The 27,848-nt window shown below is 34.6% G+C and overlaps 2 protein-coding genes across 2 annotated transcripts; both read right to left on the bottom strand.

Annotated features, from left to right (window-relative positions):
• Positions 1 to 1,070: 1,070 nt before the first annotated feature.
• On the bottom strand, positions 1,071 to 3,273 carry LOC128219179 (uncharacterized). Its single transcript, XM_052926993.1, has 4 exons — positions 2,953 to 3,273; positions 2,523 to 2,719; positions 1,381 to 2,304; positions 1,071 to 1,089 (listed from the first exon to the last, which is right to left on the bottom strand). The coding sequence occupies exons 1-4, from the start codon at positions 3,265 to 3,267 to the stop codon at positions 1,071 to 1,073; spliced, it is 1,455 nt and encodes a 484-aa protein (XP_052782953.1). The 5' UTR covers positions 3,268 to 3,273.
• Positions 3,274 to 15,952: 12,679 nt separating this feature from the next.
• On the bottom strand, positions 15,953 to 23,611 carry LOC128220536 (transcription factor Sox-14-like). The gene is made up of 2 exons (XM_052928969.1): positions 22,623 to 23,611; positions 15,953 to 17,841 (listed from the first exon to the last, which is right to left on the bottom strand). Exons 1-2 carry the CDS (start codon positions 22,886 to 22,888, stop codon positions 17,277 to 17,279), a joined length of 831 nt encoding a protein of 276 aa, XP_052784929.1. The 5' UTR covers positions 22,889 to 23,611; the 3' UTR covers positions 15,953 to 17,276.
• Positions 23,612 to 27,848: the final 4,237 nt, after the last annotated feature.

Genomic DNA, 27,848 nt, shown 5'->3' with positions numbered 1-27,848 from the left:
AACAATTGAAGATGTTCAATTGAATATTGGTTTGCATGTAGCTACTGCACGGCCCATAACTCAAGACTGTCGAGTTGTTCTCCTTTTCTGACTTGCTAATTAAAAACAACAAATGAGTGTTACTTTCTTATGTTTGCAGGGTGCAAAACTTAAAGGGGCTATACACCGTGTGATGAAATATCGAAAAAAAAAAGAAACTTGTCAAAAACTGACATAAACTTGGTATCAATGTGTACAATGCATTGAAACTAACTAACTGAAGTACCACATACCGTAGTATACAATTAATTTATTTTCGCATTATTTTTTCCATATTTCTCCATTAATTTTTTTTTACTGGGTATGTATACCTAGTAGAATTCATTCTTATGCGTGATTTGCTAGTTGATGATATCATGGGATATAACCAAGTAAGGTATATTAGCTTAAGCATTCATATGGTTTCGGATAAGCCTTCGTAGCAAAGTGGATACAACACTGGACAGCTATTTTGGTGACACTAGTTCAATCCATAGCTCAATTTTCTTTTACATTTTGGTATTTCTTTACCATTATCATATCAGAAGAGTAAAACATTTTATTAAATAATTTGTCCTGAGATTTGTTACAGAAAAAAACTTTATTGGTGCCAATCTGGTGTACAGTCCCTTTAAACATTGGGACATATTTAGCATGGGGCTAGTTTTTTTAATCTAATGTATCTTAAAGTTAACATTTGTCGGGCATTTCAGTTTGATCTATGGCACTCTTGCCTATTCTTATTTCCACTTAGTTCAATTATGAAACTGATATGAAAATGGTTCATACTGAAAAATCCTTTAAGCAATTCAATACTAATGATTTGAAGTACGTGGTAGATCAATTACACATGGCAAATAAAAAAAAACTCATTTCAGAGCCAAACTTAATAAGTGATCTTTGACTTTTATTCTTAGAAATGTTACAAATAATAAAACCACAAAATACAAAGCAGATGTTTCACAAACAAAAAATTATATCAATAAATTGATCAGTTAATGCATACATGTTTCAAATCAAATCTTGAAATCCATTCACATGAGCATATTTCCTTATCCATTTTTGTCAAACCTGAATCAAATGTGTAATCTCATATGTTATCATATAACTTGCTCGAAAAAATGATTTTAAAACAAAATTGTAATTTCATTGTTCTAGTTAGAAGTATACAAGTTTTTATCCCTAAATCTAATGCTTGATATATACAAACGCTTTCATTGACACATGAGTTATTATTGAACAAGTGGTGGCCATAGATTTGTCAAATATGTGCATATTTTGAACACTTTAGAAATTCTCCTTGACTGTGTTATAGGAATATTGCCATGCAATATTCGAAAGTTCTTGATTCTCTCCATTTGCCTTTCAACATGTATTCGTAAACTTGCAATATCTTTTGTAAGGAGAACCTCACGTTTAGAGAATTGTTTTCCTTTCTGTTTAAATGGTGGAATAATGAGATGAATGCCTCTTGGAGTAGTAAGGTCTGTAATAGTGAAACCCTTATCAACCATTATGGCGTCTCCTTCTTCAAGCAAGTCCAAGAGTCCACATTTTTCTGTGAGTTTCTTGTCACTGGTACAGCCCACCCAACAGTCAGAAACAAAAGTTACAACACCATTTGGGCTTATACCCACCAAAATCTTATGAGTCATGTGAGACTTGTAATCACTGTACATTAAACTTTTCAAAGAAAGAGAACTGGATGTTTCACTGTAAATTTCAGTGCAGTCGATAATAATTCTAGTGTTAGAATATTTCTCTTTAAATTGTTCAGGCATGTTATTTTTCACTACCTCACGAGATGGCCATTGAACAAGAAAGGATAATTGTACATGTAAATAGTTGATCCATCTTTCAACAATGTCACTACATTGTGAAGTGGATATGCAAAACCTAGTACCTAGATCTTCAAATAACAGACCTAGACGTAGGCGCATCAGCACCATGAAAAATTCATCCAGAACACTTAGAGTTCTTGGCCGTCCTCCATCTGAATCTTTATAGTTAAGTTTCCGCCTTGATGTCCGCACTTCAGCTTCATCCTTGATTTCATCAAACAAAGCTTCAAACACAACTCGATTAGGGATTCCGGTGTAAAAACTGACCAAATCGTCATTGTATTTTACGTCATCATATGTGAGCATAGGTAGCTGACATTGTACACCAAAGTCTCTAGTAGAATGTTCTGTTTGTGAACTGAAGTCTGCTGTTTTTCCCAGGAAACTTTCTTCAGTTTGTACTTCCATCACTGCACAGTTGTTCTCAGTCTGTGTGTCACAACATCTGAAACATATACAAATTGATCATGTACCCATTTACCACATCTTACATGTACAGTCTGGTAACCCTAACCAAATGTTTGTTTTTTTGGCCTTAAACATTTACAAACACTTAAATTTTCCTATTTTTGTTAAAGAATGAAGAAAAATGATCAGAAGTAATTAACTTATCAGATCGATTTCATAGCACAAGAAGCAATATATATATATATTGAACAATACCTAAAGGACTGATTCTGTGGCTGTAGTACTGGTCCCATGCAGTAATCATGCAGGTGGACAGAGGTATCAATGGCATGCCCGGAAGGGGATACAAATGACAGTTGTGGCTGTATACTATCATCATTTGACAGTTCTAGGTCTAAATCGTCATTGACCGTATCACCATCATCATCATCACCTACGTCTTCATCAAGGAGCTGAAATTGCAAATGAAACTGTATAAGATAAATGTTTTAGTACAAAATCTGCCAGGCTATATGGTACACATTTTTCCAGGCTGTATTTGAAAACAATTCTTTAATCATTTCTTAAATTACAAAATTTACAAATAAGTGCTGTGACATTGTTTTTAAGCACCGTTGATATAACATAATTCATTTTGAGGTGCATGTAAGGAAGAACTTAAACTAATATAAGAAATAAAAAATACCGTTGGCTGGAAGGTTTTGGTAGCACCAGTCTCAGTTGGAAACATAGATGGAAGTGTATGCTGGAATGAAGGTCCTCTGAAGCCAACAAAATGCTCACTACACAATCGTCTGTGTTCATTCCACTGGAACGATCTCATGACCGTTTTACATCGCTGCACCCACACACGTTTTAAACGTTTGTTCTGAGGAAAACGGTGCAATGACACTTTTCTCCCATCAATAACCTTTCCTCTGTAAATTCCTTTACAAATACAACAGTACTTAGGGGTTTTCCTGCCCGTTTTCTTTATTAGTTTTGAATCTTTACTTTCCATTTTCACTTGTTGCTGTTTACTTCCTGGTTTGTGTAGTCCCCGGAAGTAAATTTCCGCTTTTTGCGCATGCCCACTTGAAGAGTATTCAGGGAAAGATAATCGAGTTATCGGAAAGGACAATATAAAAAAATATCCGTTTTTCTGACCTTCCCTTTTTTCCACCAGATCCTAGACCTTTCTATTGCATAAAGAAATAATATTTTTTTATCATTTGTTTGATTTCTTCTCACCTTTGAAAGTGTTTTTTTGGTTTTAAATTTATTGTAAAGGTGTTCTTAAAGATGCATAAACGTTGTTTTTTGTTAACAAAATATCTTAAACAAACAATTTGCTTAATAAAAAAAAAAATAAACAACCAGATTTTCTGACTTTATTATTATTTTTTTTTTTTTCTCGTAGCGTAGTTAAATGTAGAGATTTCTGACATTGAAAATCGTCCGTGATCATACATCCGAGGTTGTTTTCGATGGAAACGGCCGAGAAATCTTAACAATTAACTATGCTGCAATCTTGAAAAGGCCAGATGACAAATGAAAAAATATAATACAAGCTTCTTACACACTTCTTCCCTAACTGGTTCCCGTTTCGCTAAGACTGATGCTTTTAACCTTAGCACATTCTTGGCCCAATTTCTGCTTCAGTTGATAATTTGAGAATATGTAGCATTCTTTTTTTCATTTAATCCTACTTTACATTTGAGATTAATTTGTAATCTATGAATGAAGTGATAAAAATATCGTAATTTTAAAATTAAACACTTTACTAAATAGTTTAAATACATTTGTATCTCGTTTCGGTGGCCATTTTGAAAAGCTCGTGTGCAAATTTGTATGATATATGACGTCATGACTATTAATGGTAACTATTCAGCATAAAAAAGCTCTTTTAGTAATGATAAACACTACACTCAACTATTAACTTGTTTAAAGCCATACGTATTAACACGTTTTATACTCCAGCCATAGTGCCGTTTTGGCCGTAACATTTCGGTATATTGTAAAACATAGTCGAACGTGGCTACAAGGTGGCGACAGGGAAGCTAGAGCGTGGCTACAACGTGGCTACAACGTGGCAACAGCGTTGCGACAGTATTGCTACTACGTGACACAACGTGGCACAATGTGGCTTCAACGTGGCTACGACGTGGCTTTAACGTGGCACCAGCGTGGCTACAATGTGGCACCAGCGTGGCTACAACATGGTTCAACGTAGCTCCAGCGTGAAACAACGTGGCTACAATGTGGCACCAGCGTGGCTACAACGTGACGACAGTATGGCAACAACATGACACAACGTGGCTACAACGTGGCACAATGTGGCTACAAAGTGGCACAACGTGGCTACAAAGTGGCGACAGCATGGATACAACGTGACACAATGTGGCCACAACGTGACACAACGTGGCGACAGCATGGCTACAACGTGACACAACGTGGCTACGACGTGGCTACAACGTGGCACCAGCTTGGCTACAACGTGGTACCTGCAGCGTGGCTTCAACGTGGCACAACATAGCACCCGACTGAAATTTGGCAAAATCACGTAGTCTGGAGTTCAATGGGGCATGTCTGTATCTTCTATTCTGTTAACAGGAGTCAGAGAACCAGATATCATAGGGACATCCACCATTTATACTGCTATATGAATTATTTCATTTTGTGGAATGAAGCTTGTTTTCAAAGCAATATAACAGTGCATCTTTATCGTAAATTACGTTGACGATGACTTTTTTGAACCTCGTCTAGACGGTGAAACAACGCATTCGGCCGTATGAACAGTTTTAATAATTTTAAGTCTGTCAGGGAACCGGTTAGTGATGAAGTTTGAATGACAAATTCCCTTGCAATATACATAACCCTAAATTCTGCTTTAGAAAGCACCAAAGGGTGCGTTTCCGACTGCCACATTACTAACTTATAAGTTTACAATATGCAGTGAGTGTTAAAGACGCATCGATAATTACAACATTGTTTTAAGACACCCAAAGGATGTTTGAAAAGATTACAAAGCATAACAAGCTATTATCGACTTAATGGTAAAAACAACGTAACGCCTGATCCGCTTCCTACTGTCGATGACGGGGTGCACTTAGAGATTGGTATCTTAAAAATTGTCATTAGTGAGTGTTTTAATATGAAAGTGGAGTCTAATGCATAATGAAAAGCCAATTATTTTAAAGGTAACAACAATGCTCTTTTATTAGACAGTTTTTGCTAGAACGCTATCAACTTATCAACGACACGTACCGAGGATATCCGCTTCACGTGAGCAAGCGCAATGTGACAGGTGAGAAATGCGCGTGCGCAAGAGTTTTCGAAACTACGGCTGTTTATTTAAATCGTTATCTTCTAGTAATCTCTAATTTTAGGCACAAGTAAAAATTATCGGTAATAATGAGAGTTGTCGTCAATTGTTTCTTAAAAGCTTCTTATTATAATGATCATCGTTAAATGCAGACTTTAAGACCTGGTGATAATATCAGCCAGGGAGCTGCAATTTGAAAGATGCAAAGACTGAAAATTTTAAAAGGAAAATATCTTAAGGTTCACTGCGCAAGTTCGTTCAAACAGATTTAAAAATAATATTCATTTACTGTTTAATCGAATAATTTAAAATGCCTTTAAGTGACCGCCGCGTAAATTAGACAGACACAATTTTGACAAATGAGCAGTGATAAAAAGAGATGTAATTTAGTCAAGAAGAACCTTAAATTAGACAGGAAGTGCCTTTGATGAGCCTTTTGGGATTGGATTCTACCAGCAATTGTATTATGCCTTATTTTGATCAGGCTAAAGTTGTGGAAATTCGATGTGGCTTGAATAACATCTTACTTCCGGTGGCTGAAAAGCGGGATTGCGTTTTCATCAGCTATAGATTATTTTAACATTTTGAACACAACAACCCATTAAAAGGCCTGTTTTACGCTTTGTTAACGTTCACAATCGAGAATAATGTGCTAAACGAATAGACATTGTTCAAAAATAAATAAAAATGTTTGTTCAATAAACGTTGAACAATAAAATCCTGATGCTGTTTAGTAATCTTAGCCTGTTAAACGATTTTAGATATAACCGATCTATTGTTACTGTATTGATACTTTGTTAACTTCTTTTAACAGCTGCCGAAGCAGGGGTAAAAACAAATAGATCAAGCGGGGCCAAACAAATACCCATTTGAGAAGCCCATTCAGTGGCAATTGTTACTGTAAATACAAAGCCCCTGATATTGTTTCCGATAGTTTTTGTGACACATTTTGATGGCAGCCACAATGGCCCTAATGACTCATTTGTTATGGGCTACTGTTGTGTTACAAAACGGGTATTGTTCCTGTGACCCGAGTTGGTTTTCGTTGTCAGCGTTCTGAAAGGAAATATCGTTAGACTTGAATCAGCCAGTGTAAAAGAAGTCGAGATAAGAGCCCATGAGACTGGTAAAAGATACTCAGATTAGATGTTCATGATTTATAGAATATATTGTTTTTTTTGGTTTATTTTGTTCGTTTTTTGTGTTAAATGTAAACAGTTCTTGTATGGATGTCAAACCGTTAAATTATCAATGTAACGACATTTGGCGCAAAGGTAACGCCAAATCTTGTGGACAAACAGAGACGTTTAACATCTTTAGATTATTTAAGGCACTTAAGCCAGGAATTCCAAGTCAGTCATAAGTAGGTCAGACTGATAAGTGATGAATAAAAAGTAAAGAAAAGCAATTTTTAAAAAAAACACGTAAAATTATATAGAATTGTACATTGTATATTCAAACTGTTTATTTAATGTGTCCGGTTAGCGCAGTGGTTAGCGCATTCGCTTCTCACCTAGGCGATCCGGGTTCGATTCCCGGCCGGGAGCATGTGAGTTTGGTTGTGGTCACCAAGCTGGACAAGTGGGTTTCCTCCGGGTTCTCCGGTTTCCCCCACAATACAAGACCACATTCTCGCGCAAAATCGTGCCAACGAGAGTGATTAATATAATGTTGTTACAACTTGTTTCACAGTCGTTGTAAAACAAATAAGTTTAAATACATTAAAATTTAAGTAGAGTAAACATATTGCATCTGTCAAGCTATTTTAATGAGTGTGTGGTCGGTTTGTGGTGTTTGCATTTGGGTATGTGGTGTTTGTATTTGGGTTTGTGGTATTTGTATTTGTGTATGTGATGTTTGTTTTTGGGTTTGTGATGTTTGTATTTGTGTTTGTGGTGTTTGTATTTGGGTTTGTGGTGTTTGTATTTGTGTTTGTGACCTTTGTATTTGGGTATGTGGTGTTTGTATTTGGGCTTGTGGTGTTTGTTTTGGGGTATGTGGTGTTTGTATTTGGGTATGTGGTGTTTGTATTTGGGTTTGTGGTGTTTGTATTTGGGTATGTGGTGTTTGTATTTGGGTATGTGGTGTTTGTATTTGGGTATGTGGTGTTTGTATTTGGGTATGTGGTGTTTGTACGTTCGTGTCTCAAATTCAAAGTCATTTTGTTATATTATATTATATACATGTTTCTAATTATATGATATGACAGAAAGTTAAACGTACATGTATAAACAATCATCGTGAACAGTTTAAATGATTTACAGTCGAACCCCGTTGGCTCGGACTAATAAGGACCGTCGAAAATACCTCGAGCCTCGGAAAAAAATAAAAATAGAAACTGTGGCCAAGCTTTATAGTAGGAACTGTGGCCAAGCTCAGGGGTAGATCTGTTGTAGAAACTGTGGCTAAGCTCTGTAGTAGAAACTGTGGCCAAGCTCTGTAGTAGAAACTCTGACCAAGCTCTGTTGTAGAAACTGTGGCCAAGCTCTGTAGTAGAAACTCTGACCAAGCTCTATTGTAGAAACTCTGACCAAGCTTTATAGTAAAAACTCTGACCAAGCTCTGTTATAGAAACTGTGGCCAAGCTCTGTAGCAGAAACTCTGACCAAGCTATGTTGTAGAAACTGTGGCCAAGCTCTGTAGTAGAAACTTTGACCAAGCTCTATTGTAGAAACTCTGACCAAGCTTTATAGTAGAAACTGTGGCCAAGCTCTGTAGTAGAAACTGTAGCCAAGCTCTATAGAAGAAGCTATAACCAAGCTTTATAGTAGAAACTGTGACCAAGCTCTATAGTAGAAGCTATAACCAAGCTTTATAGTAGGAACTATGACCAAGCTCTGAAGTAGAAACTCGGACCAAGCTCTGTAATAGAAACTGTGGTTAAACTATGTAGCAAAAACTTTGACCAAGCTCTATAGTAGAACTATGACCAAGCTTTATAGTAGAAACTATTACCAAGATCTATAGAAGAAACTATGACCAAGCTCTATAGTAGAAACTATGACCAAGCTTTATAGTAGAAACTGTGGCTAAGCTCTGTAGTAGAAACTGTGGCCAAGCTCTGTAGTAGAAACTTTGACCAAGCTCTTAAGTAGAAAGTGTGACCAAGCTTTGTTGTAAAAACTTTGACCAAGCTGTGTAAGAGAAACTTCAACCAAGCTTTGAAGTAGAATCTGTGATCAAGCTCTGTAGAAGAAACTCTGACCAAGCTCTGTAGTAGAAACTCTGACCAAGCTTTGTGGTAAAACTCTGACCAAGCTCTGTAGATGAAACTTTGACCAAGGTCTGTAGTAGAAACTTTGACCAAGGTCTGTTGTAGAAACTTTGACCAAGGTCTGTTGTTGAAACTTTGACCAAGCTCTGTAGTTGAAACTTTGACCAAGGTCTGTTGTAGAAACTCTGGCCAAGCTCTGTAGTTGAAACTTTGACCAAGGCCTGTTGTAGAAACTTTAACCAAGCTATGTAGTTGAAACTTTGACCAACCTCTATAGTAGAAACTGTGACCAAGCTCTATAGAAGAAGCTATGGCCAAGCTCTGTAGTGGAAACTGTGATCAAGCGCTATAGTAGAAACTATGACCAGGCTCTGTAGTAGAAACTGTGGCCAAACTATATAGTAGAAACTATGGCCAAGCTCTGTAGTGGTAACTGTGATCAAGCTCTGTAGTAGAAACTATGGCCAAGCTCTGTAGTAGAAACTGTGACCAAGCTCTGTAGTAGAAACTATGGCCAAGCTCTGTAGTGGAAACTATGACCATGCTTTATAGTAGAAACTGTGGCCAAGCTCTGTAGTAGAAACTGTGGCCAAGCTCTGTAGTAGAAACTTTGACCAAGCTCTGTAGTAGAAAGTGTGGCCAAGCTCTGTAGTAGAAACTTTGACCAAGCTCTTTAGTAGAACGTGTGACCAATCTTTGTTGTAAAAACTTTGACCAAGCTGTGTAAGAGAAACTTTAACCAAGCTCTGAAGTAGAATCTGTGACCAAGCTCTGTAGAAGAAACTCTGACCAAGCTCTGTAGTAGAAACTTTGACCAAGCTCTGAAGTTGAAACTGTGACCAGGCTCTGTAGTAGAAACTATGGCCAAGCTATGTAGTAGAAACTATGACCAAGCTCTGTAGTAGTTACTATGACCAAGCTTTGTAGTAGAAACTGTAACCAAGCTCTGTAGTAGAAACTTTTATTAAGCTCTGAAGTAGAAACTGTAACCAACCTGTGCAGTAGAAACTCTGACCAAGCTCTAAAGTAGAAACCATGACCAAGCTCTGTAGTAGAAACTGTAACCAAGCTCTGTTGTAGAATTTTTACCAAGCTCTGAAGTAGAAACTGTGACCAAGCTTTGTAGTAGAAACTGTAACCATGCTTTGTAGTAGAAACTCTGACCAAGCGCTAAAGTAGAAACCATGACAAAGCTCTTTAGTAGAAACTATGAACAAGCTCTGTAGTACAAACTCTGACCTCTGTAGTAGAAACATTCACCAAGCTTTGTAGTAGAAACTTTGAACAAGCTTTGAAGTAGCAACTTGGCCACGCTCTGTTAAAGAAACAGCGACCAAGCGCTGTAACAGAAACCTTGGAGAAGCTGTGTAATAGGAACTTTGACCAAGCTCTGTTATAGTGACATTGGAGCCAGGAAGATATTTCAATGAGGGCAAGACTCGTCAACATGTGCAAGTGTTGTATGTGTCAATCGATACATGAAGGCTAGAGCTTAAAAATGACAAAATTCATCATTAGTATACAAATGCTAATCTTGATGATAATGCCACCAGGAACATTATCATGTTTCCCAGGTTCAAGCTTTTAAAATTTTATTCGCAAATCGGCATATTTTACAAATGAAGTAAGGCCTAAAAAATAGGTTTGTTTTTCGGTTTCATGCCCCACAGAAAAGGGTAGGTAGGTCGGAAAATATCTCTCTTTTTTCGGGGATTTTCCAATGTATGTATACATGTATATATTTGTATTATGTTTTCACAAATTATAGGTTTAATGCTTAGGAAACAATACACTCAGAATTAGCATCGCTGTAATTGTAAAAAGCCGAAAACACTTCAGTTTTATCTTTTAAAAGATAATATTGAAATAAATGAAAATATATATTTCTTTAGGCAATAAAACGTGTAGGTCGGGGCAAAAATATAGGGTAGGTCTGGGGACCGGAAACACACATTTTTAATACGCCTAAACAGTTATCAACGCCTCATTTAACCAGCTTAATTGGTATGGTAGTTTTAAGAATATGATAAGTCATATTCAAGACTAGTCTAAAATAATAGACGTGTTATACGGGATTCTTTCAATCCCTAACGTCTAAACGGCTTTGTGCAAAAACCGGGTGGGTTTGAAAAATATTGAAATTGCATTTAGTTAAGTATTTTATGTTTGAAATGGATAATAAAGGTTTATATTCATATTTTACCATGTAAGTGCAAAGCTATTTTGCACACAACAAGCATTAAATGCATTAAAACACATGATTTACCTTTCCAATAAAACGAAACTTGACTGACACAGACAACAATTATGCCAAGCTGAATAACACGACCTAATCGTAATAACTCGGCCACCTCCGACAAGCTTCGAGATAGACCTCGTAAATACAATCGTAACTGTTCGGCCATGGCCGAAGTGTTCCGATTGATGTAGAACTGTGAACTGCAGCCTTGCATGTGTATATCGTTATGTTTTGACAGAATGAAATGAAGAAAAACCCATCAAACTCATAATTACTCGTTGGATATTTATGTTTTTGTGTACGGAACTAATATAAAATAACATTATCTGGTAATATTTCTTGTTTTTATGATATTTTATAGACGCAATATGCTTTAACCCGGAATCCCGATCGGAATAACTACCTACTTTTGGTACAAGTTGTACGTGAAGGATTTGCCATATCAAAAATCGTAAAAAAAATCCGTCAACGTACAATTATTTGGACTAATTCAAGACCCGAAGACTGTATTACTTCTCCATTTGTAGAAGTGTTTTCAAAAACTAAACTCTCAATCAAACTCTGGTAAAATACCGAAGGCGGAGCTCTGTAATCGGCGTAGACTGCGCTATGCTTCATTTAAAATGCTGAAGAAATAGTAACGTTATCTTTGTTTAAAGTCTTCATTTAAAGCAAAATATTGCCTTCCGACGTAGCATTTATGACGCAATATATCCCGTGGGGTACTACATATCAAAGTCGACAACCAGACATGTAACCGGTAAATTATATAAAAGTTTTAGGTGAATCGACAAAGAATCAGGAAGAATATTTAAATTTGGAAGGCATGACGAAAATCCAAACAATTTCGAGCTACTTTTCCGAAGCCGGACGGAAAATGCCGAGGAGTGCCGATTGCGCCTTACAACAATATTTCATGGAAGTGTCTAATATCGAGTTAGCGGTGAGATAATGAGTCGGGAACGCCCTCTTGTTATTTTTGTGTGACACAAATTGACACTCAATGGTTATAACGGCTATAGCAGGCACCACGCGCCTGTGGCCACACCATTGTTTTTAAATTGAGGACCGACGAAGCGAAAAAATATTAAAACGGTGTTGCTTCAAAATCATATGGTTTTCTTAGTAAATAATCAAGAAAACGCGCTGTGGAGGAATAATTATTTCTGAAATGTTTTCTTATGATTATGGTTGCTTTCCAATTTTCACTTCAAATGACACATGGTAGCTGGCGTTTTACAACACTAGGATAATGCATGCTGTGCAAAACAGGTATTTAAAATATATTTGCAAAGCATTTAATGAATTCATATATCACTTCAAGCAATGGACGGCTTTCCTTTGATCTGTCATTCTTATAGAGGGAAAAGTTCTATTTAACAATAAAAATTCGTTTTGCTAATACAATAATGCTTAACCTCTTTGTACATATTCGCCTTCCACGTAGCTAAACCAACTAAATAGGAGTTTAATTTAACTGTATATCACTTACAAAAACAGTTTTTGTTTTTATCGGGCCAATATTCACTCAAATCTGAATACATTAGATTACACAATAAATTCAATTTTCAAAAGAAAGACAAGTGCCCAAGCAATGGAAACGTACGATGGTGTATTTGTGCGACTGAAAAATTAGATAATGGCCCATAAATTTTGTGCACATCCCAAGCTTAAACAAATATTTAACTGAAATGCAAGATCATTGTTTTAAATCTTGTCATGCTTACGTTTCAATAGCATAAATCTTGTTAATCCGACTACATTCAGACAAGAAAGTCACACGAACAATGAAGAAACCATTTCTGGCTTTAAGGACTTTTAAGATAACGTTTTAAATGAATTGTTTCTCTTATTTTTTTATCAATTATACATTTTTCATTTAGTTTGATATAATTTTTGTAATGCGTGCCATAATGCTCGTCGTCGTCGTCGTCGTCTTCATCATAATCATCATCATCATCATCATCATCATCATCATCATCATCATCATCATCATCATCATCATCATCATCATCATCATCATCATCATCATCATCATCATCAAAATCATCATCATCATCATCATCATCATCATCATCATCATCATCATCATCATCATCATCATCATCATCATCATCATTGTCGTCGTCTATTATTATATCATTTATATATGGAGCTAAATGTGAACGTACTAAGAAAATAGCATAAACTTTCATTTTATTAAGTCCAGTGTTAAACCTTTTCACTTATAAAATGTTCTCCATCTTTGAAAATGTAAACGAATGCTTGAACAATACCATGTTAAGCTTATTATATAATCCAAAGCCACATTCCGTTTCACGTACTTCAGGACGATTTGTTTACGATGTTTGATATTGACACTAAACAAACGATGTTTGGCCTTGACATTGATCACACGATATAAGTAAGACCTTGACATTGATCAAAATATATTTGACGTTGGCATAAATCATACACAATTTGACCTTGAAATTAATCCTTCCATGTTTGACCTTGATATTGACCATACTGTGTTTGACCTTGACATTCATCGCAAACTGTTTGACGTTGAATTCATCGCAAACTGTTGGATCTTGACATCTATCGCAAACTGTTTGACCTCAACTTTAATTTAATCATACTGACCTTGATATTGATGATTCTATTTTTGAGCTTGACATTTATCGCAAACTGTTCGACCTTGACATTTATCGCAAACTATTTGACCTTGACATTTATCGTAAACTGTTTGACCTTGACATTTATCGCAAAGTGTATGAACTCAAATTTAATTTAACCATATTGACCTTGATATTGATCATACTACGCTTGACCTTTATATTAACCATAGGATGTTTGATCTTGACATTATCCATATGTACATGTAGGTCAACACGGTTTAATATCAGTATTATAAGGGATACCCTCGTGTTTATGACATCAACAGACGTTATAAAGGAGAGAGGGCTTTACATGGGAGCGCACCTCGAGTTAAATGGCCGTCCCCCCCCCCCCCCGGAGATATGACGCTCCGACGCTCGAAGTTTTTTCGCCGGTCCCTGGGAGATCTCTGAACAACATTTGAGCTAATATATATATATATTTAATATGATGCATTTTTTATGTATTGTATGAGTAAATTTTCTACGATATTGTAACAATAAAATCATTTATCTTCTTGATGTTTTGTAACGATGATAAATGAACGTTATGGTACTGTACGCTTACACGCTGACTCAATTCAAAACGTTTCTAGTTTATTTAATAATGTAACGTCCTTCCCTGATAGAATCATGTCTTTAATCAATTTCCAATTTTAATCAAACAGCGAGTAGCAATGTATGTATAAATTATTGCATTTTGTGCCTATTCAAGACGTGCCAAATAAAATGTGGGCCATTTTATGGTCTTACAGATATCAAAAGTAAATTTAGTGAATTTTTTTATGTCTCTTGACCCCAAAATAATTTGGTATCATTTTAAGGTGTTATTTTTTGTTTAGAGAAATACTATAGAAAACACATATACCGAAACATTTTTTTAAAATCAGCTCTTTTTTCAACATATATGCCAAATCACATCTTAATTCAGTTAAAAGAAAAAATAGATATTCTAGACGCATGATGTTTTGTTTTAACATAATTATACTATGTAAGTCTCTTACCCTTTCAAAATTGTTATGGGGTCACGAAGATTCAAAATACGACATAATCGTCAATGACTTGATAAATGTACCTTGTTAGATTTTGTTAGCTTTATTTAGATACCTTACAGCCTGGTTGAATACCAAATTTGTTCTATATTACAAATGTTATTTGTTTTATATGTATTTACCTCTTTTCACATACTGTATGTGATGAGTGTATAATAAAAGTGTAAACTGATAAATCACGCCTACTAAACGCAAGCTGCACAACTTATCGCTGGTGCAAAGAAAATGAGCTGTTAAAACTTCATGGTGCAGCTGTGCATTTTGTTCATTTTTTTCGTATGTGAGTATGACTTATATTTTTTCACGTAGTTTTATTAAATGGATATGTTTCGAGAATGTGGTACCTCATCTGAACACTTTTTATATAGATTGGGTACGATTCCGTTTCAATAAAGTACAAATTGTGGTGCCGGATCCGGTCAAACAAACGGCACGGGTGCACCCTGGGTGTGTTGACAGCTCATTTTCTTTGCACCGCTGATAAGTGGTGGAGCTAGCGTTTAGTAGGCGTGTAAATATACAAGTTTATTCGTACATCGAATACCATCAAATCTTATATTTTCCCTTTTCATCATATTTGACAGATTTTATTACTATTTTATTTCCAGGGAAGAAAGACTACGCTGAATGCATACTTAATTAATCTACAGAAACTGATTTTTATTAAAAGTTGATTTTTGTATTGTTTTTGTATTGTTCTTTTCCATTTTCAGATAATTATTTCTGCAAGAATTACAACATTGCAAAAACAACCACTTGAGATAAAAAATTATTAGAATTTGTTCAAATAAAACCACGAACATGCTTGTAAAATGCACTTTTTTATAATAAAATAAATAAAGTGTGGCAAATCGTTAATATTGTTTAAACTAAGACACTGACAGCTGCAACCTCAAAGCATATTTTGATATTTGTTTAAATATCGTCTTTACTTTGTTTGAAAACCACAATTTCAATAGCGTTGTTGATTGAAATTAGATCACGTGATGTTATCAATGACTTGTTAAAAGGTTTAAATATCAAATAAAACTATTCTCGTGACTTAGTGGTTAAGCGTCGGTTTTCTCTTATTTTTCTTGACTTTGCCGTTGTTGGTTAAGATGCATAGCCGGGATAACTTATCTTTGGTCCAAAAAATGAGCGAATCGATTTAAGTTACTGCTTAAATACGGTCATTGCTCTTTACGGACAGGCCTCGGAAAGAGATGATGACGTAAGCAAGTCACATGACACATGGTATCGTCATTAGAATTGAATTTATTTCTTACATGTATATATACAAATCATAACAACAGTAATAAACACTCAAAGTAAAAAAATCTCTCACAAATCAACAAACATAAATGCACCAATAAACGAAAATCCATTTCACATAAAACGATGCTAATGTCGTTTTGTCAATGCGCTCTAATGTAACACCAATATCAAATAACATATTTAAGGAATCAGACCCACAAATATGCTTGTTTTCTTGGGTGGTATTCAATATGCAGCTGAAGTTAATCTTAGGGTCATACATTATTGACTTCATTCCTTCGATTGGTCAGTTATCAACAATATGTATTCCAATTAGCTACACCGTTCTCAAATCAAACTTAAGGTAAACATATTGAAATCATTCCCTCTATTGGTCAGTTATTAATAACAGGTATTCCGATTAGCTACATCGTTCTTAAATCCAAATAAGACCAATGTTAAATACCAACCCAGATAGCTTTATTAACCGTTATTTTAATTTTGAAGCCCATGGGCTGTATTCAATATACAATTTAAGTTGATCTTATGGTCATACATTATTGACTTTATTTACCGTAACGGTTCATTATTTATATCTAGCAATCCGATTAGCTATACCGTTCCAAGACCAAATTAGGACCAATATTGAATACCACCCCTGGTGACCCTAAATATAGTTTTGGTATCATTTGAAAGGTATTTGCTTACTGAATAATGATGTATGATATAAATGGCCACATTATTTCATTAAGTTACTACTGTTTAAATGATTGCTCTTTATTACCACTCAAATTGGATATGATTTATCTATTTTTGCAATGTTTTAAGTACATTTTTATTATATACTTATTTTGTAATCGTTTAACGTTTTCATATATTTTTTCACACAAAACCTTTTCAAATGTTATCAAAAAAAATAAAGGCTCACAATGCATAAAAAATTCACTATATTGTGGGTCATATACCTTAACACACTTTTCATGATTATTCCAATGAATTGAACGGCTTTTGCAGGAATTACCTGCCATAAAATAAAAAGTGACAATGCCGTAATTGTTTAACAAATTATGAAATATGACAAACCTCGGTATTGAGGATTTGATAATGTCTTTTTCAGAATAATCGAAATCTCGATTCGTAGGATCTAGGTTATAAATTCTCTAACACTTTTCTCACCTTCGTGGTAAATCTTTCGTTTTACTTTCTGAGATCAACAATCACTAAATCTCGTTAACAGCAGGAAAATCGTCAATGTCGACAACATCATAATGAATATTACAATGTAATTAAGAACTAGTGTCAATTTAGTAAAAGTTTCCAATATACTATATAACAGACGAATGGCGATAATGATCTTCCGGTTTAACCAGAACGTAAGCTAGGGGCCGGTGGACGTCAGAGCTGGAGGGTAGGTAGGAGGGCGGGCAGCAGGGAACCAGATACTGTCCCGGATGCCCCGTGTGCGCGGGCGATGGAAGGGAGCTCAGCGCCGCGCTTTGAGCTTGAAGATATTGGGAGTACAATGATGACGTCATTTGTGACGCCATGTGTTCTGGCAACGATGTCCGTAGTTGGAAACTGGACGGGTCTAATTTGCTAGCGAGCGAGGATGATTCCAAATGAGACAGCAGAGGGTGGGAAGCAATACTTGACGGTGGCAGACTCGTTGGAGGTTGGAACGCACGCATTTTCTCGCTCAATAAGGTCTGACCCATGGCGGTTTCAGCGGGGCTGCCAGAGAAAGTCGGGTAGCCGCCCGGAAATCCACTAAAAGGGTTAAACCCGGGAACGAGCGGCATTGGGAAGGCGTACTTGTCCTTCTTCATGAGCGACTTAGGCTTCCGGCGGGGGCGGTACTTGTAGTCTGGATGTTCCTTCATGTGCAGCGCCCTGGAATATAGGAGGGGTAACATTGTCATTATAAGTCTCATTTGTATTTAACAAACTGTATCTTTGCTCAAACAGTCACTCCAGTCCCTAAAACTCTTGAAATGCTATGGGGTCAGAATGTTTCGGGTCTATAAATTATAGAGATTCGAGTATAGTGTCCAGTGCCCATAGGTGCCAATATCGATTAGGTATAATTAAATTTATTTTACAACGAATAAATATGAAGTAATTATTTTTAATAACAATATAAGATTACTATGTAAACCGTTCCTAACTATTACTGCCACAAAAATAATGACCATTACCTAACGATACCGAATTTGCCAAAAAAAAATATGCATTTTGTTGAATAGCATTATTAACTCTGTTCAAAATCGTTGTATTGACAGACAATATTTGAGCATTTATCAATATGTGTTGAAGGGTTCCAGCCGTCAGTATCCTAGTTTTAACACTCCTAATAATTTCCCCCAGTTTTTGTCATAAAAAAGTGCATTTTACAAAACATGAGCAAGGTCCCTTTAACTCATAAGAAACGTAAATAGTCGTATTTAAAAAGATATACAACATAATATTGTTAACTTCAACCATTCTATGAATTTAATTATGAAAAGTAAATTGCAATTAATACGGTAAGCGTCTGAATAGGCATCTTTCAAAGAAGATTTTAATGATATTTCGTTTAGTTGTTATACTTGTTCATTTAATAGCAGTATAAGTTTTATGTAGATATACACACATATCATCACACTCTCATTCGATCTGGCCACAAAAATGAATGAAGTTATTGCAGAAATGAATCTCTTTTTAGAATTACTCAAGCTATCTTTTAAATGTTGTCTTGACTTTAGTGGTCAACATTATATTTTGTCCAATGAGAATGCAGCGTTTCTACAGTGTTCCAATACATTAATTTCAGTCAATCAGCAGTCAGTCGCATGTGAAACGATATAAAAAAAGCAGTTGGTAGTTTACATAATAGTATGTAGACCACTAAAAATAAAAACTGTTAGAATGTTCTAACTCAAATTAAATGGTTATGTGCCTGTGTCGCAACAAACTATTTGTTTTTGTTAAGTACATATTAAAAACCTTTAATTAAACCTAAATATATTACTTATATCAGAAGTTATGAAATATTGAAATGAATTTACTTATACTTTTTACTTGTACTTGTTGCGTAGCTTAATTGAATGTATTATATCTATCATTTAATGTGGAACACTTTGTGTTCAAGTTACTTAATAAATAAGTTGAATCTTGAATCATGTGAACGGTACCGATGAAAGAATAATGATTAATTTCGAACATTACTTATTTTACGTGTAAGGTTTGTTTTCTGATTCTGAATTTCACGGATGAACTTGTTTATATTTAAGAAATTTAAATTCTAATTAAATCTGGCGTCCGTGCGTGTACTGTTCGATTCACAAATGTCAAAATAAACATCAAATTAAGCATCCAATTACAACTTCTATTCTGTATGCCGTATTACAAATCACTTATAGTTTTTGTCGTCGATAAAATATAAATAAACGACCTATAGTGTAATATAATAGGACATTTCAAATTTCATTTCAGCTTGTTTAAACGATCTATTTTCGTTGTTAAATATCTTTTAACAGTATGATAATATTTTGGAAACGTTTTCTTTTGAAGCGAGTAATAATTTATTTAATGTAATAGCTACCATTCAGATAAAACCACACATTGAATAAAAGGTCATTTGATTTCGTCTGTCCGCTTATTAAATAAGGTAAACTTTCTTTTTCAAATATTGTGTTAACTTGAAACACCTTGAGTAAAGATTTTGTCGAAATAAACAAAACTAACAATCAATTCTTTTTGTATTTACAACTATACACAGAGGGTTCAAGACGGACAGTCGTCCAGGAAGATTGTCCATAAATAAGATATTATATAATTTTGTTTTGTAATACACATCTTTTTAATCAGTATATTTGAAAGCACTTTAGTATTGAAAAGGTAAAATATTATAGACAGCTCAAAATATGAATATTATATCTGGTCATGAAATATCATTACATCATGAAAGCTGCACGCTCACATTTTTTTTATTTGCTGTCTTAGATTGAGCCCATTTTTGCGTAAATGTCTGGAAACCAGTGATATAGGACTGGTGACTAAAGAGCAGATACTACTTTTCATATTTACGTTCGAAAATTGATGTTTTATGGCTAAAAGAGTTTCTAACGCTTTAAGGAAAATGATATTTTCTGCAATTTTTCAAAGAATTAAGAACTGTTCTATTGTGAGTTATCTTTTATAAATAAATTGAAGGCATTGGCACTAAAAGTAGCTGATTCTGAGACAGAAACTAAAAAAGGATAATCAAACTGTGAGGGTGCAGCTTTAAGGCAGTCAATCCCATTAAAAAATATGTAAATTAAGAAGATCATATGCGACGGAAGATTATAATGTATCACTTAAATACAAAACAAAATATCAAGGAAAGAATCAGGCCAAAGGGTACCAATACGCCAATAAAAGAAATGAGGGTTTTAAATTTCTGGCTATGATCGAAATCACCTATTTTAAAATATATATGGTACTAGTGAATGTTATAAATATTTATGTAGTTTGTCCATTCTTAAAATAGAAATGGCCTTTCCATTAAGGGTTAAACTTGAAGTTTATCGATAATTCGTGTTTTAATAGGTTCATAGGAGTATATTTAAGCTTGGCTGCATTTAAGCTATTTCCTGATTAGTTTTCACAAACTACTTTATACCAGACCGTATTTACATTGTAGTTTGGTGTCATCTGATTTTACACATTTGTATTTCTTATCAGCACACTGCTTAAAACGATACTAGAATTCTATGGGCTGCACGTCATAATGGAAACGATATAAACCATAGGTGGCAGTGTCAGACAGAGTAAAAATATCACCATATCCTGACTGATATTACTTCCTATGCTCATCATTAGCTAATACGTGTCCGCTGCCTTTATTAAAATGGTTTGTAAGAGTTGCTGAAACATTTCATGAAGATGATGCGGATCAAGTTTAGGGCACAAAGTTTCATCTTTTACATATATACTCAACTATTTAAGGGCGAGCGCTGTGCTAGAATCGAACCGTTTATAGATATTCATGTATAAACATTATTATAAATTGAAGTTCATATGAAAATAACACAAAATATTGAACATAAAATATCAAAGAAAATGGATTTTAGTCATGTTCTTCATAGATAAGATTAATGTACCAACAAGTTGTCAATAATATTGACGCAATTTCGCCCTTCTATCCGATCTTTTTAATTATATTTGCCGGTTTCCTCTAAATGGCTTTCACTATAGGTTAAAATGCATTTATTTCAAATTAAACTTATTTCCTCACTGGAGCGAACGCGATATCTTTTCTTGAAAACGACCCGGATCACTTGCGGTTTTAAAGAAATATTAAACACGTTTCGGTTACCATAGGTACTCTAGACAGGGCATGCATTTATTTTAAGATTTTTTGTAAATTATATCGTCTTCCTGCTATTACACTTAATCGCTTCAATCCAGCCAATAAGAACCATGTGGTTTTTGCACTCTTTTTCGTTGTTTTGCGTACGCGGTGGATTCGATTTATTGATTGGTCCGTGATGTCTTATCTTACGAACTTCTAACCAGAGTCTGAACGGTAAACTCAGGTAAGCCAATCTCAGGTATGTAGCATTGAAAAAAATCGTATATTTTTGTTATACATGAACTATGAATTTCATATCAACGAAACCAAAGTCTTAAACAAGTAACATTATATTATGTCAGAATAATTATTCTTTTGTTGGTAATGTAATTCAATGTGTGTTTTCGTATACCCTCACACTTCTTGAACAATTCGAAGGTTAAGTGTGCGTTGTACAGTTAACTTCCGACCCATGACCGTCACGGATGCTATCGTTTTTCTTCTTAAATGATATGCCAGTATACTGTCAACTCATAAAATGGCTTTTTGCAATGATGTTAAATATACTTTCAAAAATAAATCAAAACATCACAAGATCTGTTTAAGTATTTTGTGCCTATCAAATTTGCATCGTATATATATTCTGACATTACGATGTACGTTTCCATTTGGTTTAGCCTGTTAAACCAACTTTTGAAAGCTCTCTCTGGTTTTAACTAACTTTGATTAAATTGAATTGAATTGAATTCAATGATTTCCACATCGTAATAAATCTAACTTTGAAATCAATGGGATATGCCCATCATCAAATTAATCAGCATACATGTAGTTTTGTACACAAGAAAAATGTGACCCTTCTGTGTATTATGTATATACTTATATGCCTCACTATACCTGATTGTACTGGGGCATTAAGGCTGTTGTTTGTTTAAGTCTTGGGTCTGTTTGAGAATCAGACAGACTTCGAAAAGCAAAATCTTCATTTTGTTGTTTTAACTCTATAATAAGAGCAAGGATGCTAAAATTGTTTTATCTGTTGCAAAAATCTTTTTCAACAACCCAACACACATCTTTTTTTGTAAAATGTTTTGTATTATAGATAATTTGAAACAAAATTTCAATTCCCTCAGTCTCAAACTCCTGAGACTCCAGTCAATACGTTTGTGGATACAGCCCCAGGTATTTCTTGTTCGATCTTCATCAACGCCACTTTCTCAGGGTCTGTCCACTCAGATTATACACCAGTACTGTTTCACCTCTGTCGGGATTGTATTTATCCTTTTACCTTTCGTCCAAATGGAGCCAATTCAAACATGAAAATAAATAAATAAAATACTAGTACATGTAAGACACCCACCTTAGTCGCTTAGCTTCATCTATAAAGGGTCGCTTTTCCTCTTCTGTCAGCAGCTTCCAGTCCGCCCCTAGGCGCTTGCTGATCTCAGAGTTGTGCATCTTTGGGTTCTCCTGTGCCATCTTCCGGCGCTGCCCCCGGGACCAAACCATGAAGGCGTTCATGGGACGCTTCACGTGGTCGCCGCAATGTTTAGCCGCTCCTTGCTCCCCGTCCGAGAGACTTCCGTTATGGGAGAGGTCGTCCGCCATGTCCATAGGTGAACTCATTATGAAAATGGTTTTGTGTGGCCTACTATTGACCAGTTGGTAGACAATTTGGAGTCCTACCTTGTAAAAATGTTCAAATGCAATGTATTTGCAAGAAATTTCAAAAGTTTCTTACAACTCTATATCATAAACAGCAAACAATAGTTCATAAAATTTAATTTTGCACTGACCGTTATGTTATTCTCCAAGCAAAACTGAGTGAAACACTGTAGCAAATGCACATGCAATGTATTAAAATTATCCCGCCAAAGTTCCGTGCACGAGAAAGTGTTTATATGCAAATACATACACGCACTTATTTACTGGTGATAGTTTTTCTCACGGTTTTCATTTTCAATAGTTAATAAATGTTTTCCGATGAAATAATCAATCTAAATCGACTTTTATTGTGAATATACTTATATCGAATATTGTGTCACGATATTTTACAAATATAGCTATCAAAATCACTTTCAAACACTTTCCAAGTAATTTACTGATTATCTCCTATGCATTTAATTCAAAAAAGCACAATCACTTGTTATGAAAATGGAAACTCGTTGAAATATTTCTTCCAAATGTTCTCTTCTCTTTTCACAACTGTCAAGCTCTCTTTCAGCTAACAAGTGGTGATACCCTTATAAAACACGTGTAGTCTTCAATAAAATCATCCACAAATGGACGAAAGAGCCTCCTCAATTGAGTGTTAAAGTTTGTATTCATTTGCCATTTTCTACGGTTTGAATGACACTTTTTCAGTCAAAATTACCACAAGAAACTGATCGCTACTGTTTATCCGATAACCCGATGCGAAGCGGGCGACCTGATTGGTTGCCGTGAGGAGTTTTTGATTGGCGGATTAACTCATGGGCGGGGACTTACCGCCTCGAAGAGAATAATGCGATTTTCAGATTTTCCGCTACGAAAGATGCTTTTTCTTGTATAAACATTATTTCTGAAGGATTTTAGGATTTTAACTCTTTCATACTGAGAGATATTAACAAGTTTACGAATATCAATGCAAGTTTAGTAATGTTTTAATATGCATTATTAAAAAGAACAAAAATATTTCTTCACGAAATTGGAAATGAGAATTAAATACAAAAAAAAATTCTTGTGTAATAAACTAATTTAAAAACGGAGTAATCGAGACATCGGAAAATTTAAATTAAATTTATTCTGACACACATTTTATAACAAACATTTCTGAAAGAATGCATTTGGTCATAAAATTCCACAATTGTGTAAAATGTGCTTTAATCTGTGTGGTTTTAGCACGCATTTTCACAAAAAAAAGTATGAAACTTAATCACTTGTTACTTTTTCACAATTGTGATAAATGTGATTTGTGAAATATCCGCCCTAACATAAGTATAAAGATAATCGAAGAATTTAACATGTTTACATATCGTTGAGAAATTTAATTAATTTTGAACACAATATATATATATTTTATAAAATTAACAATTAAAATAAAATGATGCTAAGAAGTACCCGTAAAATGAAAATGAAGCGCGACTTACGACCCTGTGTTCTTACTATTTTTTTGTTTTTGCAAGCATTATTCTTTTTCATAAAATGAGAATTGCCTATTCTTTTGGGAACTATTTTCAAGTTTTTTAAACTTAACTGATTCAGTTTAACTGGCACGAGTAGTCGAATGTAGTAATATACAGATACCACAGATTCTAAGTAACCTGCATGTTTGTTTTTTTGGTGTTTTTTTTTTATTAATTTTGTCCTTGTCTAATTATGTCATTTAGTTTACTCAGCTCACGATGTGCCAATAATAACCATATTTTTCTTATAAATTTATGATACATAACTTTACGTAATTTTCGCTATATTATATTTATATATATGACATTCAAAGACATTCAATACATTTTTCTAACTGCGCTTTTCATTTTAACACAAAATGATAGTGTATACATGCTAAAAAAGCAAGAGACTCTTAAGATCAAAATTGTAAATTCAAAATTTTCTGTACGCTTATAAATAATTATATTTCTCAATTTAATAAGAACGTTTTTAGAACTAAAATACACGAGTTTTTAACTGGCCAATAGAACATTTATTTTCGATATATATATTATATATTATGTGACTTCTAGGAATATCGTTCCGTTGACATTAAAGCTGGTGTTAAAGTCTAAAACAAAAATCCGAATAGATTATACTAGTATTCTGAAGCTAAACTCAACCCCAAAAGGAAATCATTTCTATTTTGTCAATCAGTTTAAATAAAGCTTGTGAGTAAAATACAAAAAAAACGCCAACAAAGACGTTTTAAGTATCGTAGACATAGCAGCAAACAGTCTGCGCGTATAAGAGGCAACACTCTTATTATTCAATATACTATTCGTATGGAACTTGGTCTCGTTTCTTTAAAAACGCCTTTGCCAGAAAAGGTTCGCAATTTTTAAATGAGATCACATTGAATTAAAACTCAGAGTAATATTTGCAACCTAAATATTAACTCATGTATCTGTACTTGTTCTTTCTCACAGAATGGATTGGTTGTCATTTTTTGTGATATTCCTTCTTTCAGGCAATACCTCCGCTACCAAAGTTTTCAATGATGAAATCCCCTCTTGAAACTGAATACTGTCTGTTTTGTGTCGTCTTTCAAATGCCGTTTTAGGCCAAAAACTTCCCTGTTAGAGAGGAAGTGTTTCCCTGCATGGATATATACGGTTATATGTGTTTCCCCCGACGGTGATAGATAGTGTAGCTGAGTTATAAGGATGATGATAATGATAATGTTGATGATGATAGTGTTGTTGTTGTTGTTGTTGTTGTTGTTGTTGATGATGATGATGATGATGATGATGATGATGATGATGATGATGATGATGATGGATGATGATGATGATGATGCTGATGCTGTTGATGCTGTTGCTGCTGCTGATGATAATGATTATGATGATGATTAAGATGATTCTGCTGCTGCTGCTGATGATGATGATGATGATGATGATGACGACGAGGACATTGACAATGTTGCTGAAATACGGCGCTATTACAAAGTTGCATTATTGTAAAGTTTAATCATGACGTCGAACATAAGTCTAGAATGTCAACACGTTCAATTCTGTGACTCTCGAATACCATGTGTCCCTTTTTACGGCTCCTTCAGGAGTGAACAATGTTGATGATGATGATGATGATGATGATGATGATGATGATGATGATGATGATGATGATGGTGATGATGATGATGATGGTGATGGTGATAATGATGATGATGATGATGATGATGATGATGATGATGATGATGATGATGATGATGATGATGATAATGATGATGGAGGATGATGATGATTTTGTTGTTGTTGTTGTTGTTGTTGTTGTAAATGATGATGTTTCCCTTGATATATACTGTTTTAAGTGTTTCCTCCAACGGTAAAAGATAGTGTTGTTGTTGTTGTTGATGATGGTGATTTTGTGACTCCTGGATACCACGTGTCCATTTTACGGCCCCTTGAGGAGTGAACTTGACTTTTATTCATCACGTTCCCATCATTTCCTTTGATAAAACGTAAGTGTACAAAACCAATAAAGTTAAAAAAAAACCATGACTTAAAACTGTTATTGTTCATCCTTTTATTAACTTAAAGGATTAAAACGGCTATTGAAACTACAGAACATTAGCAACCATTATAAAAACAATAAGATTTTATCAAAGCTCTATAAATCCATCCGCTCCTGTCTTCATGGCCCTCAAGGGAGATAAATCCGTTACCATTCTTCAATAGTTCATTGTCTTTCTTCGAGTTTCCAAGAAAGCCACTATCAATGCCATTGAAATGCGTTTGAAAGAGAGGCAATTTTGTGTAATCAAAGTTCTTTTGTAACCATAGAAACAGTATTCTCTTTAAATGAACCATTAACCATTGTAGTTTAAGAAATATGCAGCATATATATTGAAATTTAATACAAATACCAATTGTGAGAGTTATTTGTCCAAATAAAGCATCTTTAATGTCTGTTTATTGTTGCGATTGTCGGAATACATTCAATCCCATTAGAGCATTATGTTTTTTAAGAACCATGAAATTTTATTTCTGCAATGACCATTAATAATAACAATAGAAGCAGTGAAACCACAGAATTTCGGTGAATACAAACAGTAATGTCTCATTAAGTTTCTAAGCAAAGAGAGATAAACAACATTACTTTTAACAGTAAATGCAATGGATACTATTAACCGTCTGTAATCGTAGGAGTTTCTGTTTTTATTTGTATGAATGTTATTTAACAAGAATCTGAGTAACTACATTCACTTTATAGTTGTTATCTTTGCTGCGTCGCTAGCATATTGTTAAAAGGATTCGCTCTCGTGTTTGTTAAATGCACTTCATTTTTGAATTACGAACTTTAAGAGTGTGGCAATCATTAGGAGTGTTAAAACTATGATACTGACGGCTGGAACTCTTCAAAAATGTTGATATATGCTCAAATATTGTCTTAGAAGTCCACAACTTAGCGTTAGTAACGCGATTCAACAAAAGGCTTAATAATGGTTAAATTATTCTTATGTTTGTATATGAGTCCTAGTGGGCTCAAAGTCTTGCTGTAGGTTTCTTTTTTTCCTTAGCTATACCGACTTGGGTTCGCACCCCACTAAAACCAAAATATTTGTTTAAACTTTAAAGCTGCTTTCTCACAAATTTACCATTTTTACAACTCTTTTATTTTTTGTCTTGGAAAGAGCATTTGTTTTTGCGTAAATATCTGCAAACCAATGATATAAGATTGCTGACAAAAGATCTGATCACAGACTTTCATATTTCCTTTAAAAAAACAATGTTTTATGGATTAAACCGTTACAAAAGGTTTTAGAAAAATGCATAAAACATCAATTTTTGAACTTAAATACCAAAATCAGCGATGTGATTTTGAGTCAGCAGTTTTATATAACAGGTTTCCATGGATTTTCGCCAAAATTGGCTCGTTCCAAGACAAAAAATAAAATTAA

Source organism: Mya arenaria, chromosome 15 (genome assembly GCF_026914265.1).
Source record: "Mya arenaria isolate MELC-2E11 chromosome 15, ASM2691426v1".
Lineage (NCBI taxonomy): Eukaryota > Metazoa > Mollusca > Bivalvia > Myida > Myidae > Mya > Mya arenaria.
The sequence above is the reverse complement of the archived record's forward strand: the minus strand, read 5'-3'. Positions and strand labels throughout refer to the sequence as shown.

Bases quoted from the DNA above. Each gene is read 5' to 3' on its own strand.
- LOC128219179 (XM_052926993.1), bottom strand. From the start codon at position 3,267: ATGGAAAGTAAAGATTCAAAACTAATAAAGAAAACGGGCAGGAAAACC. The intron at 2,720-2,952 runs GTATTTTTTATT...TTGCAATTTCAG, and splicing joins CCAAAACCTTCCAGCCAACG to CTCCTTGATGAAGACGTAGG. The intron at 2,305-2,522 runs GTATTGTTCAAT...TATATGTTTCAG, and splicing joins CCACAGAATCAGTCCTTTAG to ATGTTGTGACACACAGACTG.
- LOC128220536 (XM_052928969.1), bottom strand. From the start codon at position 22,888: ATGAGTTCACCTATGGACATGGCGGACGACCTCTCCCATAACGGAAGT. The intron at 17,842-22,622 runs GTGGGTGTCTTA...CCTATATTCCAG, and splicing joins GATGAAGCTAAGCGACTAAG to GGCGCTGCACATGAAGGAAC.